This window comes from Adiantum capillus-veneris, chromosome 10 (genome assembly GCF_014529385.1).
Source record: "Adiantum capillus-veneris isolate H3 chromosome 10, ASM1452938v2, whole genome shotgun sequence".
In the NCBI taxonomy this organism is placed as follows: Eukaryota; Viridiplantae; Streptophyta; class Polypodiopsida; order Polypodiales; family Pteridaceae; genus Adiantum; species Adiantum capillus-veneris.
This window is the reverse complement of record NC_140940.1, coordinates 14,833,703-14,851,419: the sequence shown is the minus strand read 5'-3', so window position 1 is coordinate 14,851,419 and position 17,717 is coordinate 14,833,703. Positions and strand designations below refer to the sequence as shown.

The 17,717-nt window shown below is 41.8% G+C and overlaps 1 protein-coding gene across 2 annotated transcripts in view; it reads left to right on the top strand.

Moving 5' to 3' along the window:
• The window catches only part of LOC147448488 (putative sugar phosphate/phosphate translocator At3g11320), an 85,901-nt gene extending 79,421 nt beyond the window's left edge, over positions 1–6,480 (top strand). The window contains exons 4-5 of one of the 2 annotated variants that reach the window (XR_015189357.1): positions 5,949–6,317; positions 6,401–6,480. Coding sequence is in view for 1 of the 2 variants with exons in the window: in XM_086521075.1 (XP_086377201.1) it covers positions 5,949–6,095 (147 nt within the window). In the remaining variant the exon portion in view is untranslated. Of the gene's footprint in view, positions 1–5,948 lie in introns of both variants that reach the window. The other variant, XM_086521075.1, reaches the window with a different exon arrangement.
• The last annotated feature ends 11,237 nt before the right edge of the window (positions 6,481–17,717 follow it).

Below are 17,717 nucleotides of genomic sequence, written 5' to 3'. Positions count from 1 at the left end.
TACCCATTCCCTCAACATTGCAAGCAAAATTATCACCAAGGTACACCTTGCCATAATTGCATGCAGCATATGTAGCAAAACACTCCAAAGATGGAGTCACATGGAATGAAGCACCAGAATCCACTATCCATGATTGGGATAGGCCATCGTTAGCACTGAGCAATGCATCAATGACATCTTTCTTCGAGATAAGCATGTCTTTTGCATTAGCTATCACCAAATCTGAGGGGCATGAAGCCGCGCCGCAACCAAGATTTCCTCAACGGCTGACAACTCCTCAATGACCACACTAGAGGATACATTTGCATTCTCAGCATCCCTGGAGGAATCACCTATTGATTTTTCCCCTTTCTTCTCATCTTTCTTCTTCTTATCTTGCGTTTCCTTCTTCCTTTCCTGCTCTTTCTTGAAATACCTGCAATTGGGTTTCTTGTGACCCTTTGTGCCACATTGATAACAAGTGATATCCTTATCCTTTGTCTTGCTCTTACTTCTATTTTGAGTCATGTTGCCCGCATCACGCTTTTGATTTCTACCTCTTGCATTGTATGCAGAATTGCCATCTTCTCGTCTAGACTTGCGTCTAATCTCTTCATTGAGAATAGACTCTCTCACACCATCATACGTGAGGTTGGTACTGTTGCTCAAGGAGACAACCAAGGTTTCCCAAGTATCTGGCAATGTCATAAGCAAGAAAATAGCTTTCAACTTATCATCGAATTGCTGAAGCCCATTGTCTTGCAACTGACTCAACACACCTGTCAAAGCACTCAAATGCTCAGAAGCTGACTTCGAGTCATCAAGTTGCAAATTCACCAACTTTCGTATCAAATGCACCTGGTTCGCAGGCGTGGTGTTTTCATAATTGGACTTTAGCTTTTGTCATATTGCATAAGCAGAGTCCAAACGCTTGATGTCTGTCAAAATGTCATCATTGCTAGCCATTTTCATAGTTTTTTCCAGACGCGTCCGAATGGGCAATCGAGCTTCCTCATGCGTCCGCACATGGTTGCTGCATGGTATCCGTTTCCGGACGTGAGCAGGGCATTTTTTGACGGGCTGGCAAAATTCCCCCCAATTTCTCAAATGTGGCCCAAAACGCCTCTGCGCGATTTTATTAAAACCTGTAGCGTTGCCGTTTTTGCACACAAAGTCCCCATCGAAGCTTGAGAGTCGAGAGGACTCGAGACCGCGAGCCGGGAGCCCTACCCAATGCCCACACACTCTGCCGCGCGCGGCTGATTCTTCACCTACGTCCTCCGTTACTCGTGAGGCCTCCACTTTGTCAAGGTTTGCAGTGTGCACCTTGCAAGCATAGCAGCTAAAATACGGGTATTTTATTTAGGATACACGACGTCCCGTATTGAAACATACAATACGTCTCATAACGTTTTCTATCTAACATTTTTTGGCTCAAAACGTATGTCTTTTTCTAGTTGATCAATTGTGTTTTCGAGCTTCACGGTGCTTGTTTATGTATGCTATGGTGAAATATTGAAGAGTCATTGAGGAGGTCCATGAACCGCTTCATTTCTTCTTATTAAAGTATCATATCGAAAAAGTTGACGTATTTTATTTTTGATTCTCAAAAATACGTCGAGTACGCGTATTGTACACCGCGTATTAAACGTCCCATCTCATACCGTAGCTGCTATGCTTGCAAGTTTGTAGAATCCAGATGGGCCGAGTGAAGCGTCCCGAATGGCAGTATGTAGAACAATTGAAGCCTCAAAAGAAAGGGCAATTTACATGTAAATGCAAGTATTGTGGGCATACTTGGGACGGCAGTCCCTCCCGTATTCGTGCACATTTATTGTCCCTCTGGCTATGGTGTAGGCCCATGTGACAGTGTGCCAGAGGACGTCAAAGAGGTGGTCAAAAGATTGCATGTAGATGTACAAAATGATGGGAAGGACCCAAATGCATTTGTAGATGCCTTGGTGGATGATTTGGGAGGTAATGCCTTTGCCTCGGGCTCAATGAGTACACATGCATCAGGGAGTGCTCATGTAAGTGCCACTGGGACTTCGGCTTCCAAATCAAATGTGGGGTCCTCGAGCAAGAAGAGGAAGGTTGCACAAGGGCCCTTGGCAAGTGCATTTAGCTTGCAAGCACGCAAGCAAACAGATCAAGCCTTGCGCAGGTTTTTTTATGCAGATGACATTCCTGAATGGAAAGTGCGGAGTCCTTTCTTTTTGGAAATGGTCAAGGCAATTGGACAAGTTGGTCCATCTTATGTGCCTCCCACATACAATGCTTTGCGCACCACAGAGTTAAATGATGAGGTCAAATGCATTGGTCATGAGATCATGGGTGTGCGCAAAAACATGGATGCACAATTGTATGTGATGGATGGTCTGACACTAGACGCATGTCTATCATTAACTTTCTTGCATGCTCTATACATGGTTCTGTGTTTTTGAAATCTGTGGACACATTTGCGGAGACAAAGACATCATAATTTATTTTCAAGCAACTTGAGGATGTGATTATTGTGGTAGGACCCTCCAATGTTGTGCAGGTATGCATGGACAATGCAACTAATTGTGTTGGGGTCGGACAAATGGTGGAAGAGAAATGGAAACAAATTTTTTTCACGAGATGTGCATGCCATTGCTTGGACCTCTTGTTTGAGGATATTGGGAAGCTCCCTTGGATTGCAAAAATTCTTGAAGATGCAACAAAGGTTGTCACATTTGTCATAAGGAAGTCCAGTGTCTTGGCATTGTTTCGAATGCTTAGCAAGAAGGAATTGTTGAAGCCATCGGCCACTCGATTTGCCTACTACATCATGTTGGCTAGTCTTGTGGATGAGAGATGTATGCAAGGTGTGCGTAGGCTTATGATTGATGCAAAATTTGTGAAAATGAAGGCATCCGGGACTGCAAAGGCCATAGTGGTCTCGGACATTGTGTTTAATGCATCCTTTTGGCTAGAGGCCAAGTTGATTTTGAAGATTTGTGCTCCCATCTTGAAGATACTTCGTTTGGCTGATAGGGAAGGAGCCACCATGGGGCTTGTGTATGAGCTTACGGGATTGCATGGTTGAGCAAATTCAAAACATGCAAGGTATTGATGCGGCAAGGATGCAAGAGATCAAGGACCTATGCGTTGATAGATGGAATATGATGCACACACCATTGCATGGTGTGGGATACTTGTAGCATCCTAATGGCGAGGAAGAGGGCAATTCAATGATACTGAGGTTCATGACGGGTGGATGACATTTTTGGACAGGTAGACCAAGGGTGATTTGACCATGCAGGGTATCCTCATTGATGAGTTGGACACTTTCCTCACTGAAAGAAAGTCATTTGCTCATCCTATTGCAAAGGATCCAAAGAGAATGCAAGAGGGTGTAAAATGGTGGGAGACTTTTGGGGCTTGCATGCCCACATTGCAGACTCTTGCACTTAAGGTGCTTTCTCAAGGGACATGTGCCTCTCCATGTGAGAGAAATTGGAGCACTTTCTCTCTCATTCACACCAAGAGAAGAAATAGGTTACTTCCTGCTCATACCGAGAAGCTTGTCTACATACACACCAACTTGAGGCTCTTATGCAAGATCAAAGAGCGCGGCTATGAGAGAATGGAGGTGACATTGGAGATGCTTAACAAAGAGAAGGATGAGGAGCGCTTGCTTGAGTTGCAGGAGATTCAGGAGGCTATTGCACAGAGCATTGATGATGTTATGGAGTCTCTTCCGATTAGCATGCCCAGTGATATTGGGACTTCATGCTCCGTTGCTGAGGATGAGGCTTGGGATGAGGATGAGGATGAGGATGATGAGGGTGATGATGAGGATGATGAGGAGGAGGTGGCCTTTGATGAGAGTTAGAGCTCATTGCATTTTGCTCTAGCCTCGGCCGTGACTCCTCTTAGCTCTACTTATGTTTTGGATTCACTATTTAGCATCGAGCGGATGCCCACTTATTAAGTAGGCGGACAGAGAGGTTTAAAAATGGTATGAACCTTTTAAAAACTTAATAAAAACTCACAATCTGACAATTATGCTTGCACAAACACAACCCAACGTCCGTGGATGCAGTCTCATGCAGAAATGCAATGCCAACATAGACTCCTTTATGGGAAAACATACAAGAAGAAACTCACTTTTTCAGAAAGCAACTGCATTTCCTTAAAGCTACTTAGAAACCATTTTCATTTCCGTGCTTGCATCTTACGCGTAACTCATCCTCAATCCGGATTTCCCACTCAGACTGTGGAATATTCCCTAATTGATGCCTTGGTCACCCATCGTGTGGTGCATCAGGAATATCCATTACTCGGTGTCTCATCCACTGAACTTACGGAACAACTCCTTAGCGATGCTTTATGTCACCCATCACATGATGCATCAAAGATGTTCATTCTTGATAGCTTACTCAATCTCTTAGATCTACAGTTCCTAACTTAACAGTCTAATGTGCACAAATGTAAATAGTGCTAATTTCATTAAATTGAAGTTAATAAGAAAATAGTCAATTTTAGCAACAGTGGGACGCTTGCTTTTGGGTAGATTTTAGTAGTGCTTTTGGGGCCAGCTGTGTTTAGTTGAGACAGCTTTTGGGGGCGCCCTGTTTTTGGCCAGCCTTACATTTCCAAGGCTTTTCAGGCTCTTTATACGTGTGCCTTGAGGAGCTCTCTGGCAGATCAGTGTATGGTTACACATTGCAGAGCAAGCTCCTCTGGCAGTACTCTGTGATTATCAATGCGAATAGAAGTACCAAAAAGGGTGCCAAACATTGTTGGTAGATATTGATTTCCAATAGCAGCCGGGGAGTCGGGAGCTCTGGCGATGACAAGGCATTACTGAGGATTTTCTATTTGACTTCTGGTCATGACTTTGGGCTAGTTGCCAAGCTCGCATGATTACAAATTTCAGTGGCTGGTTGCACACAGTGGAGTTTGCAGTGGGTGTGGCCATCGTGTGGTCATTGCTTATGGATTGCCTGCAGGCACAACATCTGTGTGTGATGGCTTCCATCCTCTGAGGCATGGTCTTCACTTGGAGCAGGTCAGGTAGTTCAGAGCCAGTTGTAAGCTATGAGTTAAAGCAGGACAGCCTAGCAATTAGAATTCACAGCAGGTGCCCTCGGCAATCTCTATTCAAGACTTCTCAGACAGTGACATGAACTGAGAAGAGAGACCTTGGATGAAAGTTGATCAGGAGTTTGGGCCTCTGGTTCATTTGGAGGGCTTGGTGCTACCTTGTTAGAAGACATTATGACAGCATACTCTCAGAAGACAGTATGACAGCATACACTGCATCTCAGGCAGGGCTGAGAGACGGCACCAGGCTTTCGTTAGTTTGTGGGGCCAGGACCTTTTTTCACAGCGTTGGCACAACAGGCCTCCTGTTTGGTTTCACTCCTCTTCCCAATATTTGATGTAGCCCTTGTATATCTTTTGTCTATCATTCTTGATGAGTCACCTCTTTGTAAAGTTTTCCCCTTATGAATCATGATAGGGTGATGTAGCCCATTGGGCAGATTTAAAACTAATATAAGGAACTTTTTTGTGCCCAAAAAAAACTAACAAAGATCTGCTATGAGTAGGCAGAATTTCACCAGGCTCCTGTAAATTTTATGGTTTTGGTTGTAACGTCAAGCCAGAATGGCCTTGAAAGTAAGGGATGGGCAACTGCTTGCCTTTTAAGTTAAAAGAATCAAAATTGCATGCATAAGCAGAGACAGACTCAGATCCAGACATAGCCGCATGTTTGCATGCATGCGTGCAAAATATTGTGACTGCACAGGATGCAGTCATGCATAGTTTTAGAAACGGTGGTTTTATGAAACTGTTTGCAGCACACGAACATCAATCACTCTTTTCATTATACGTGGATTCACCACACTGTCACATGCTTGACGCAAATGTAGTGAAATTTTTAGGGCTTGCATTGTGGCATTAGTTTTTACTTGCTAATATAAACTGTCTCTGCTCAGGTTCTTGGAAATGCAAAGGGAGCTGTGGCTGTTGTAGTCTCGATCCTTTTGTTCCGCAACCCAGTTTCTGTGACCGGCATGCTGGGCTACATGCTAACTGTGATTGGTGTAATACTTTACAGTGAAGTAAAGAAGAGAAGCAGGTAAGCTAAGACACTGTTTTGGTGACCACGACAGACTTACGAAAAGGAGGATTGGTTCCAGAAGCAGTACGTGTTTCTTGGTTGGACTGTAAAATGTGTATGATTACATCTGTTTTGACAAGATAAACAAAGCCAGTTCTTCGAGTCTGAGCACGGGATGGTCTGATACAAAATTCTTTTGGAGAAGATGGAGAGTTCCTTGGATGCTTGGAGCCTAAAACATATTGTAAGCAAAATGCATTGTTGTATATGGTAATTTTTTCATTACTCTCATGTAATGTGCAGTCTATGTTTGTGAGTCGAATGCAGGCCAACTACTAAAGCTAGGGGCCCTGTTATCCTTGTCTGCGGAAAAGCCATAATGAAAAGATGAACACTCCTTTCTTGCATACATGCTGCGGTTTGGTGTTTTAGTCTACAGCACAGTGGCCGTTTGACTACATTTGTATGATGTTGAGAACGCAAGCAAAGAAATTTAGGAGGTATTGATGATTGTCTTCGAAATGGCATTAAAACATGTGTATAAGCCTTGGCAAGCATTTACATTCTTTGAAAAAAGTACCCCCCCACATCATTACACAAAATGCACAAAGGTACAAACTATTTGGAATGCAAATGTACCAGTAGACTCTGATTGCAGTTCAGGATAGAATCACAGTTGTTAGTCTTGTGGTAATCTGGGCCTGCCTTTCATGGTAGTAACATCCTTGTGCATTTTGTCATCTGCTGGGAGAGGAATCCTGAAGAGAGCAAAGATCAGTTCAAGCCCTCTTGTGAGAACCTGGCCTTTTGGTGACTGCTGATTTCATTTCTGCAATCTTGCTTTCTTAGCAAGGGATGGAGTCCTGCATGCCCGTTTAACTTATACATGAGATGCATTCACATACTTATGCACACACCAACCTTAGAGACCCATAATAAAATATAAGCCAATTTGACGCCTCGAATAGCAAATCATGGAGCTTACACAATCAAACTTCAGAGAGAGAACCCCAAAGACACTGAGAGACCTACATGTATCATGCAAAGAGGAAATCAAGCAAAGAAGTGCACTTTCATCTTTAAATTGTTTCTGTATGTAACGACGCTATCTTTGAACCATTTGTACATTTTTGCATTAGTCCATGTGTAGTGTCGTAACATTGCATAGATCTACACACAGAAAAACCAACATACAATCACACGAACATGACTGACAATCTTAATTCCCAATCCAGTGAATCTATGCAACCCGATTAGGGTATAGAGGCATCTCACGAGTGATAGAGCTCTATACTTTGGTATTGGAAGAGGACTATTGAAAGAGTGGAAGCGTAAATAGAGAAGTTGTTGCAAGGCCAATCTGCTACATCCTCTTCTCTTCCTCTTCCAACTACAAAGATGGATTCCTACCATTGGAAGAGGACTATCAAGAGAGTGGAAGCTTAAATAGAGAAGCTGTGGCAAGGCCAATTTGCTGCGTCCTCCTCTTCCTCTTCTGACTACAAAGATGGATTCCTACCATTCCCACTACATGCACCTCTCTCAACAAGCACAAGTAAATCTAACCAGAAAGCATGCATTGCCACTCTTTACAATGTGCACACTACTAGTTGCTTGTGCATGCGTGCACATTCTTTTTTTGTAAATCTATGGGATTAATTTACAAGTGTGAAACCTCAAGGCGAGGAAAACCCACTACAATGAACAGATACAAAAGCATGAACATAGAAGTGTTCATATGCCAAGACAGGCTAGAAGCATTCATAGGAAAGTTGATGCATGTTTGAAGTGACATCACCCACTTCCAAGGCAAAACGTAAGGATTGCCCAAGGGAAAGGTTGAAAAATTGAAAAGGATCTGCATCAGCACAAGAGAACAATGTAACTGTTGTGTTGATGCTACATGGTCCAATAAACCCAAAATTTGACCCACATGAAGATTGCAAATTGTTGTCAAGAAGGCGGGAGAATAGCTACAGATAAAATAAAATCAATGACATAAGTGATGTGAGACAATGTCAAGGCTAGCACAACAAAGGCAAATAGAACTGAACATAAGCCATCATGATACTCTGGATAATTCGCAGCCGAACATGCAATGGCCATGTGAACAGTTTTTAATAATGCAATTTGACATTCAAACGTTGCATGACCTAATCCACTTTTTGAGTGTGGGTAACATTCCAACAAATTCCAAAGCTGCCATGTTCACTCGAACATTAGCCAAAGCAGCAAGGAGACATTAAGATACCTTACTGACTTCACAGCATCCATGCGTGATTCACATAGTATAGATGAAGACTTTGCTCAAGTATGGTATTGTTTGCAGCAAGGAGACATTAAGATACCTCACTCAATACGAGAAGGTTTCTGGGGATGATGAAAGATCAACTTTGCATTGTAAGGACAATAAGGCAACGAGTTATGAGGAATGTCATTCGCCTCCATTTGCTAAACATAAGGGTATTCTTCCAACCACACAAATGGTTGAGAGATATCTCTGTTGGCCAACCTTACAGAGATACATTGATGCATTTGTTTGATAATGCATCACATGTCACGAGGTGAAGTTTGATAGAGGAAATTTACAACAATTGCCTATGCCACACATACCGTGGAAAAGCATTACATTGGATTTTATTACAGATTTGCCAAAGACCCAAAAGAGAAATGATGCGACATGAAACATTGTGGAAAGGTTTAGCAAAATGGCACACTTCATTCCAGTGAAGAAGACAATGGGAGCATAGCAAATGGAAACCATTTATCTCTCTCAAGTATTCAAGCACCATGGAATTTTAAAGTCTATAGTGGGAGATATGGATCCCAGATTTGCGAGCCTATTTTGAAGATCCCTCTTTGAGAATGTTGGAACCAACATGAATTTATCTTCTTCTTATCATCCTCAAACTAAAAGTGGAAATGTCGATCTTAAAATCTTGGATTTGTTGAAGTGCTTTTGTGCCAAGGAGAAGACCACTTGGGAAAAGTATCTACCTCCTCTCAAGTTTGCATATAATGATACTATAAATTCTTCTATAAGAAAAGCACGTTTTGAAGTAATCTATGGGAAACCACACGTATATTATGCAAACAAAAAAACAAATCTTTGCATCAAATAAAATTGTGGATCAGATGCTCACTCAAGTGCACCAAACCATAGCAAAGTCTCAAGCTAAGCAAAAGAAAGTTTCTAACAAGCAAAGAGGGGAAGTAGACTACATTGAAAGAGAAGGTGATGCATTGGTTAGACCAAATGGCAAAACCAAGAATTCATACAAACCAAAAGTAGCATGAAATGATATATCTGTGATGTCTTTTGATGCAATGCACACTTGATGGAATTCACTCTTCAAATCAAGCCAACTAAAAAATGGATATGCACTAAGTGTATCCACAATATCATCAATTCTTGAAATTGGGTACATGTATATTATGGTGACTTTATTCAAGGCTCGATAATCCATACACATGTGGAAATAGTAGTCATTCTTTTGCATAAGCAAGACTAGTCATCGAACAAGGCGAATGGATAGGTTGAACCAATGATTTTGCTTCATGATTTCTTCATGTTGTGAGGCACTCACACAATAGGCAACTTGACTGGGAGTTGAAACACTTAGAATAGAACATATTTTATAATCGTTTTCTTGTTCAACATTTTCATCATTTTTAAGTTCAATTTTTTTGCAAACACTTGCAAATAGAGCTTTTCATTGCTTTCTTGATTTGTATTGGCCAACAAGAGGAATGGAGTTTCCTCAAAGTCCTAGATCAAATAGTAGGACCTATAAGGAAGTCCAAATGATCCAAATATCCTTTAATGTGAATCCTCAATGGATCCTTCACAAGTCCCACTTGTGCTACGTGTTGTTCAAAGCGATTGTCTATAATTGTTAGCACACCTTTGTTTTCATTATTGAGACCAATAAATCTGGTTGCCTCTTCAAAGATGAAGTAATGAGTTCATCTAGAATCAATCATTATCACAATAGGTAAATCTTTGAGTTCTCCAAAAGATTTCCATGGTTGCTTTACTTTAGCATAAGTATTGCATTCAAGAACTTGGATGTGAATTATAGCAGTTTGGTTGATTTCTCATGGCTACTATTCTTGAAGGAGGATTCTCTTTTAGTGGAAGAGGAATCCTTCAAATTTTGGAGTTTTTCATTCACACCTCTCTCTCTCTCTCTCTCTCTCTATATATATATATATATATATATATATATATATATCAAGATTTACTTTATCCAAAAAATTGGTATATATATTTTTAGAGATATAGCATAATAGATGAGGATGAGAGAAAGACAAATTAGAGAGATAGGGAGAGAAGAATGAGGAGACACCGCTGATCTGGAATGGCCGAGCTCCTTCATAGGAATAAGGTTATTTCTTCACAATTTTAAGTATATAGGCTAAAATTCCAAAGCTTTCAGAGTTTGTTCCCATACTAAGGCTTTGTTTATTCCTCTAGAAAGGGTTTTGGAACGTAGTGAAGACTCCTCAAGCTTTATGTGCACTAGCACTAAATTACATGCATGTATGAAGAGATTGTCCATGGTCACAAAAGCCTGCAAGCTTATCTTCTTGGGGAATTGGTAGCATTTCAATACACTGTAGGGCACCTAGGTTTACTCACAAGACACTTTAGGTCTACACCATGGGAACATGGGCATAGACAATGCATATGAAATTATCTTTTTGGCATAGTAAAGTGGGAGTTCCACGAAGAAATAATTGATATTCTAAAGAGAAAACGAGTCTCTTACTGAATCTATCCATGTATAGGGTGAAGGAGATACTTTAAATGCATAGGGTGTATATGTCTATGGCGAGCAAGGTGAAGAAACTGTTGCTAGATTCTACAAGTCTAGGGGAGGAGTAAAAAATGTTCGCTTCTTGGATGATGAAGATGAATTCAAGACCACTCACAAGAGTTACTACTTGAAGAGTCATTGGGAAAGAGAAACTATTGAAACCTTGGTAAAAGTGGGAGACTTAGAAGAGCCATACATTGCGTTGATAGATCGTGGGTCAAAAATTAACCTCATGTCAAAGAGTCTTTATTAAAAAGGAAAATGGCCAATTGATATAAATCATGGATGGATGATTTGAGCAGCACACAACTCATCAGGGGATCTATGGAGCTTGTCCAAATGTAAAGGTAACTATAGGGGATGTGAAAGATGATCATAATTTCTTTGCACAGGAGATGTCTACATACCGTCTTATCCTTGGGCAGCCATACATCACTACTACTCGCATGGAAACCAAGGTGATGGATGATGGCTCAACTTATGCTAGGATAAGGAGCAGGGATGGGAAGCGTGCATTACAATTCCTTATTGTTTGTGTGGACCATGAAAGGAACGTGAAAGTCTTAGAGAGCAACCCTTGCCAAAGACAAACAAAGAATTCAAGGACTACATGGTGAAGGAGTGCGACGCGAGAGAGAGTGCGAGAAGAAGAGCACGACGATATGGTGAACTCGCTCTACTGTAATGTGTAGAGCATAGTGATTTCTTATTAGGTTTTTACAAAAGAATATGTGTACATACCTGGCGGCCCGCCCACTTACATGGGCGACCACATTGGGCTTTATACCCCAACAACCTCCCACTTAAAGTCCAATGTGGTACTTTAAGTGTGAGAGAAGCTACTATACAAGCTAATATACAAGAGATGTAGAGAAGTGATGTACTACCCTGCACCTAACTGCTTGCAAAAATGCGCAAAGCTCTCTGAGGGAAGTCCTTTTGTAAGTAGATCAGCAGGATTTTCTGTGGTGTGAACTTTGACAAGCTGAAGTTGCTTATCCTCGAGCATTTCCCTGATGAAATGATACTTCACATCCACATGCTTTGTCTTTGAGTGATAAACTGGATTACGAGCCAATTGTATAGCACTTTGACTATCACAATATAACACAGGCATCTCTTCTTTGATTCCCAAATCTGTTACTAGTCGATTAAGCCAAATTGATTCTTTGCATGCCTCTGATGCTGCAACATATTCAGCCTCTGTAGTAGACTCAGTAACACAATCTTGTAATCTAGAACGCCATGATACTGCTCCACCAGCCAATGCAAAGACATACCCTGACGTGGACCTTCGGTTGTCTAAGTCACCTGCATAATTTGAGTCTGTAACACATTTTACACTTAGCTCCTGACTCCCATAGCATATACACATACTCTTTGTAGCTTTCAGGTATCTCAATATTCCTTTCACTGCCTCCCAATGTTTCTTGCTTGGGTTTGACATGTATCGACTTACTACTCCCAGTGCAAATGCAATGTCTGGGCGAGTAGCAATCATTGCATACATCAAACTACCCACTGCAGACGCATATGGAATCTTATCCATTTCAGCCTTTTCTTCCTCATACACAGGACAATCTTGTTTGCTAAGTTTCACATATGGTGGCAATGGAACACTCAATGCCTTTCCCTTCTCCATATTGAAACGTTGCAAAACCTTGTCAATATACTCTGTTTGAGATAACCAAATCAACTTCTTTGATCTGTCTCTCTCAATGCGCATACCAAGTATATGACTTGCCTCACCCATGTCTTTCATGTCAAACGATTTTGCCATCTTTGACTTCAAAGCTGAAATTTCTTCCAAGTGCTTGCCAACAATCAACATGTCATCCACATACAAAATAAGGATCAGCCAACTGCCATCCTTAGCCTTCTTTGTATATAGACAGTGATCGAACTCACTACGTTTGTAGCCTTGAGAAAGCATAAACTTGTGGAATTTATGGTACCATGCCCTCGGTGATTGTTTTAAGCCATAAAGACTCTTTAACAATTGGCATACCCAATCTTCCTTGCCTTTCTCAACAAACCCTTCTGGTTGCTGCATGTAAATTTCCACATCTAAATCACCATGCAAGAACGCTGTCTTGACATCCATTTGGTGCAACACCAAATCTAATATGGCAACCAATGCAAGAAAGCATCTCAATGTAGTCATCTTGACCACCGGAGAGAAGACTTCATCAAAGTCAATGCCTTGTTCTTGCTTAAAGCCCTTGGCAACAAGCCTTGCTTTGTACTTTGGCTGACTATCATGAGCGGTGATCTTATACCTGTAAACCCATTTACAAGGTAGAGCCTTTTTGCCCTGTGGTAATTTAACTAGCTTCCATGTCTTGTTTTTATGCAGAGCTGTCATCTCTGACTGCATGGCCAATTGCCAATTCCCGGAGTCCTTCATTTGCACTGCTTCCTTGTAACATGAAGGCTCATTGCAATCAGTCAACATGACATAGTTCATAGATGGAACAAACCTATCAGGAGGTCGCGTGATACGTCCAGATCTACGCACAATAGGTGTCTCAGGCTCAGCCACAACCTGTGGTTCCACTCTATCCTGTCCTTGCTCCTCTTGAGCCCTGACATTTTGTCTTGCACGTGCAGGTCCATCTTCTTGGAAGACAACTCTTCTAATCTCCTCAACCCTCTCTGGTTTAGAATGATATTTGGATTCATTAAAGTGAACATCATTGCTGCGGACAACCTTTCTAGATTCGGGATCCCAAAGTCTGTACCCCATCTCACCAGAATTACCATAGCCTAGAAAGATGCACTTTCTACTCTTTGGCTCAAGTTTGTTCCTAAATTCCTTTGGAACGTGAGTATATGCCTCACAGCCAAAGACTCTGAGATGCTTGTATGAGGGCATTTTGCCTGACCATACCATCCTTCTGCAAAACCTTGCTAGGAGATCTATTTACAAGATGAACAGCTGTTGATACAGCTTCAGCCCAAAACCCATTTGGCAGCTGTGCATTAGACAACATACTTTTGAACTTCTCTTGTATGGTCCTATTCATCCTCTCAGCAACACCATTTTGAGGAGGATTGTAAGGAGCAGTAAGTTCACATTTTATACCTTTTGACTCACAAAAGTCCTGAAAGGCCTTTGAAACATACTCTCCACCATTGTCAGTGCGTAAGCATTTAAGCTTCTTGCCACTCTGATTCTCCACAAGTGTCACAAACGTTTTGAAAACACTAAATGCTTCATCCTTGTGCTTGAGAAAGTAAACCCATACTTTCCTCGAGTAATCATCTATAAATGTCATAAAGTAAGAAGCTCCCCCTAGAGATAGGTTAGGCATAGGTCCACACAAATCACTATAAACAAGTGCCAACTGTGTATCTTTTCTACTGCTTCTATGCTTATGTGGCTGCTGTGTTTGCTTACCATACAGACAATGTTCACAGAATTCAAAATCATTAAATGAAAACCCAGGAAAATAACCAGAACGAGACAAGATTTCCATTCCCTTCTTGGAGATATGTCCTAACCGGCTATGCCACAAAGAAACGTTCGGTTGCTCGGTGACATTGATTACATTTTTAGAGACATTTGATACATAAATCATGTAAAGTCCTCCAGACTTTACTCCATGTGCTACTGTCATAGAACCCTTGGATATCTTCCACATGTTCTGTCCAAAAATGGTGATGTAGCCAGCATCATCAAGTAAACCTGTGTTGATCAAGCTCTTTGTAATTGCGGGAACATGTCTCACATTCTTCAGCGTGAAAGAAGAGCCATTTTGAAACTTCAATTGAACATCTCCAACACCTAAGATCTCACATGTCTGCCCATTGCCTAGCTGAACAAGATCTTTAGTGGTCACATAAGAAGTAAACCACTCCTTGTTTGGAGACACATGAAGTGATGCCCCTGAGTCTATAATCTAGTCACTCAGTGCATTTCCATCAGATGCTTTAAGAAGAGCTGAGTCCATTGTATTCTTCAAGAAGTAGATGTCTCCTGACACTAGACTGTCATCCTCTGCAACAGTGTTTGTCACATTTATTTTTTGAATCTTCACTGAGGACTTGTTCTTCTCACCATGGTCTTCAGCTTTCTCTTTGCCTTTTTCTGCTTTCCATTCTCTGCAGTCTCTTTTCATGTGACCCTTCTTGCCACAATGGTAGCATTCTATGTCACTCTTGCCTTTTGCACTGCGGGACTTGCTACGAGACTAATTCCTCTTTCCACCTTTGTACTTTTCTTTGGTCCTTCCCGTGACAACTAAGGCTGTTCCTTTGCCTTTTTCCATTGTCTTTCTATTGGTTTCTTCAGTGAGCAGACTTCCTTCTACATCTGCTATGTTCAAACCATCTGGATGTGCAGAATTACTCAAAGCTGTGCGAAAAGTGTCCCAACTTTCCGGCAATGTGATCAACAGGAACATAGCTCTAACAGGTTCATCAAACTTGACACCTTGAGCTGACAACTGACTATAGATTGTGTTGAATTCATTCAGATGATTGGACATAGGTGTCCCTTCTTTCATCTTCAAGTCAAAAAGCTTCTTAAGCCAGTATACCTATGAAGCTGCACTCTGCTTCTCATAAAGATCACTCAGCTTTAACCATGCTTGATAAGACGACATCTCAATATCTTCTGGTTTTATCCCCTTGAGCTTTATAGGTTTTATCTGCTTATTTTGTACCAACACGTGCCAAATCTGCTTCTTCCACAATGGGAAATTGGTTCCATCCAGCTTCTTGATATTGTAAAGAGCAGTGTCCTGTGATCCAGCCATAGCTACACTTCACATTAGTTTACTTTCCTGGGAAAAATTCGGCAGAGTTTCCCCTGTAAACTGACCTCTGAACCAATATCAACCTGTCAAATGAACCAAGAAAGCTTCAGATTCTGCAAAAATTTTGGTAGAGTCTCCTTTGTAAAATGGCTCTGGTGTACTAAAAACAGACCAAAAAACAGCTCAAAAAACACTGTCTCTCTGACACTGTAAGCTACGGGTAAACCTATCCTGCACCTGTACTGTCTCTCACTGTCCTGTCACTGTCCTACAAGCATAGACTGCGACAATGCCTCAACGGTAGTAAAGCAAAGATGCAATCCCAACTGTCTAACTCACAGTCAATACATCCTAGCTGCCTATCTAAGGGTGCTCGAGGGATCGCTCCAAGACCTGTATCACCGAAAGGATCTCAACATTCGAGAATCCCCCAGCTCAATAAAACCTCACTCGACCCTCAACAAAGGCTGCAGTAAATCTGACAGTACATAGACTTCCCACAAAGTCATACATCCACAAATTTCCCACTGTATGCTGTAACCGCTGCGGCGGTTGTTTGCTGTGTGACTCACAGCCAGCAAACCCTCAACAGACATACATCATCTCTGACAATACATCCCATGTGGAAGTACCTGCAATGTCAGGATGAAATCTGGAATATCAAGCAGCAAACACGAGCTACCTGATGAACTAGTGGATGTCGCCTACAGTCTGTGTGTAGATGCGCCTGTGTCGTATGTGACACGCCTCCAAGAACTGTGAGCCGTCCTTCAATGTGTAGACAACCACAAATCAACACTCTGGGAGTGTCGATATCCTCAGCACATGCAGTCGTAGGTCGAAAACCCCAAATTTGCAGAGTCGGATCTGCACCCGTCGAGACCACGTAGTCGAAAATGGCCTACGCAGACCTTTGTCGAAGCTGAACGGTGGCCGAGATGACCCCACGAGATTTGGGGCCATGTCTTCGCCTGTCGAATTTCACTCCAATCTGAGTTGGTGACTCAAGCCTCCTGCAGTGCTGCCCCGAGCCTCGATCTGAGCTCTGATACCAGTTGAAGGAGTACGAGCGGAAGTGCGACGCGAGAGAGAGTGCGAGAAGAAGAGCACGACGATATGGTGAACTCGCTCTACTGTAATGTGTAGAGCATAGTGAGTTCTTATTAGGTTTTTACAAAAGAATATGTGTACATACCTGGCGGCCCGCCCACTTACCTGGGCGACCACATTGGGCTTTATACCCCAACACATGGATATATGAGGGGTTTTGACCATGTACCATTGTAGAGCGGGATTGTAGTGGTATAAGAAGAGAAAAGTTCTTGCATGATGTATATGCAAATGAAATATTTTCTACAGGTTTTGTAGGATTAACAGATTATGGATCTATTGCTTTTACAAAGTGTGAGGACTTAAAATGGGGTGAATGACAACATGTAAATAGTGTACAAAAGGGTTTGATAACCAATGGTTTGATAGAAGTTGATGAATGAATTGCAGGTGTGTTTGATGAGTGTTCGTTTGTGGATACCTTGCAAGACTTGGAGTCTTCAGTGGATTGCAATTTGCATATGGGAAGTGAGGTCATGAAAGTATGCTCAATAGAAATGTACAAAGTTGTTGAGGATTTAAAAAATGCTCAAGGTGTTGATGTACGAGTGGAGACCAAGTACAAGTTTGTGGCAAAGAAAGTGAAACCAATGGCATTACCTCTACCAAAAGAATGTACGGATAAGATGGATCAAGCTGCTTTCCCAAGGGATTCACCATGGAAAACTTACCGCACCATGTAAGTGCAGGGGAAGGTTTTTTTTTTACAAGTCACATAAGCGTATAAGTTAGGGGCAGGCCCCTAATAATCTATCCCCCAAGCTTAAAAATAAGGGAGGGGGGTGTCATATTTATTTGGGGGTGGGGGGGAGACCTAAGCTGGGTTGATTACTTGTAATGATTGGTCACCGATGTGAACTAGATGAATTTAGGGGAATTTTTTAATCAGGTCACACATCAAATTTTGTATCAAGCCGATCATAGATAAGGGCTAATTTGAAGCAGGTCAAGGGT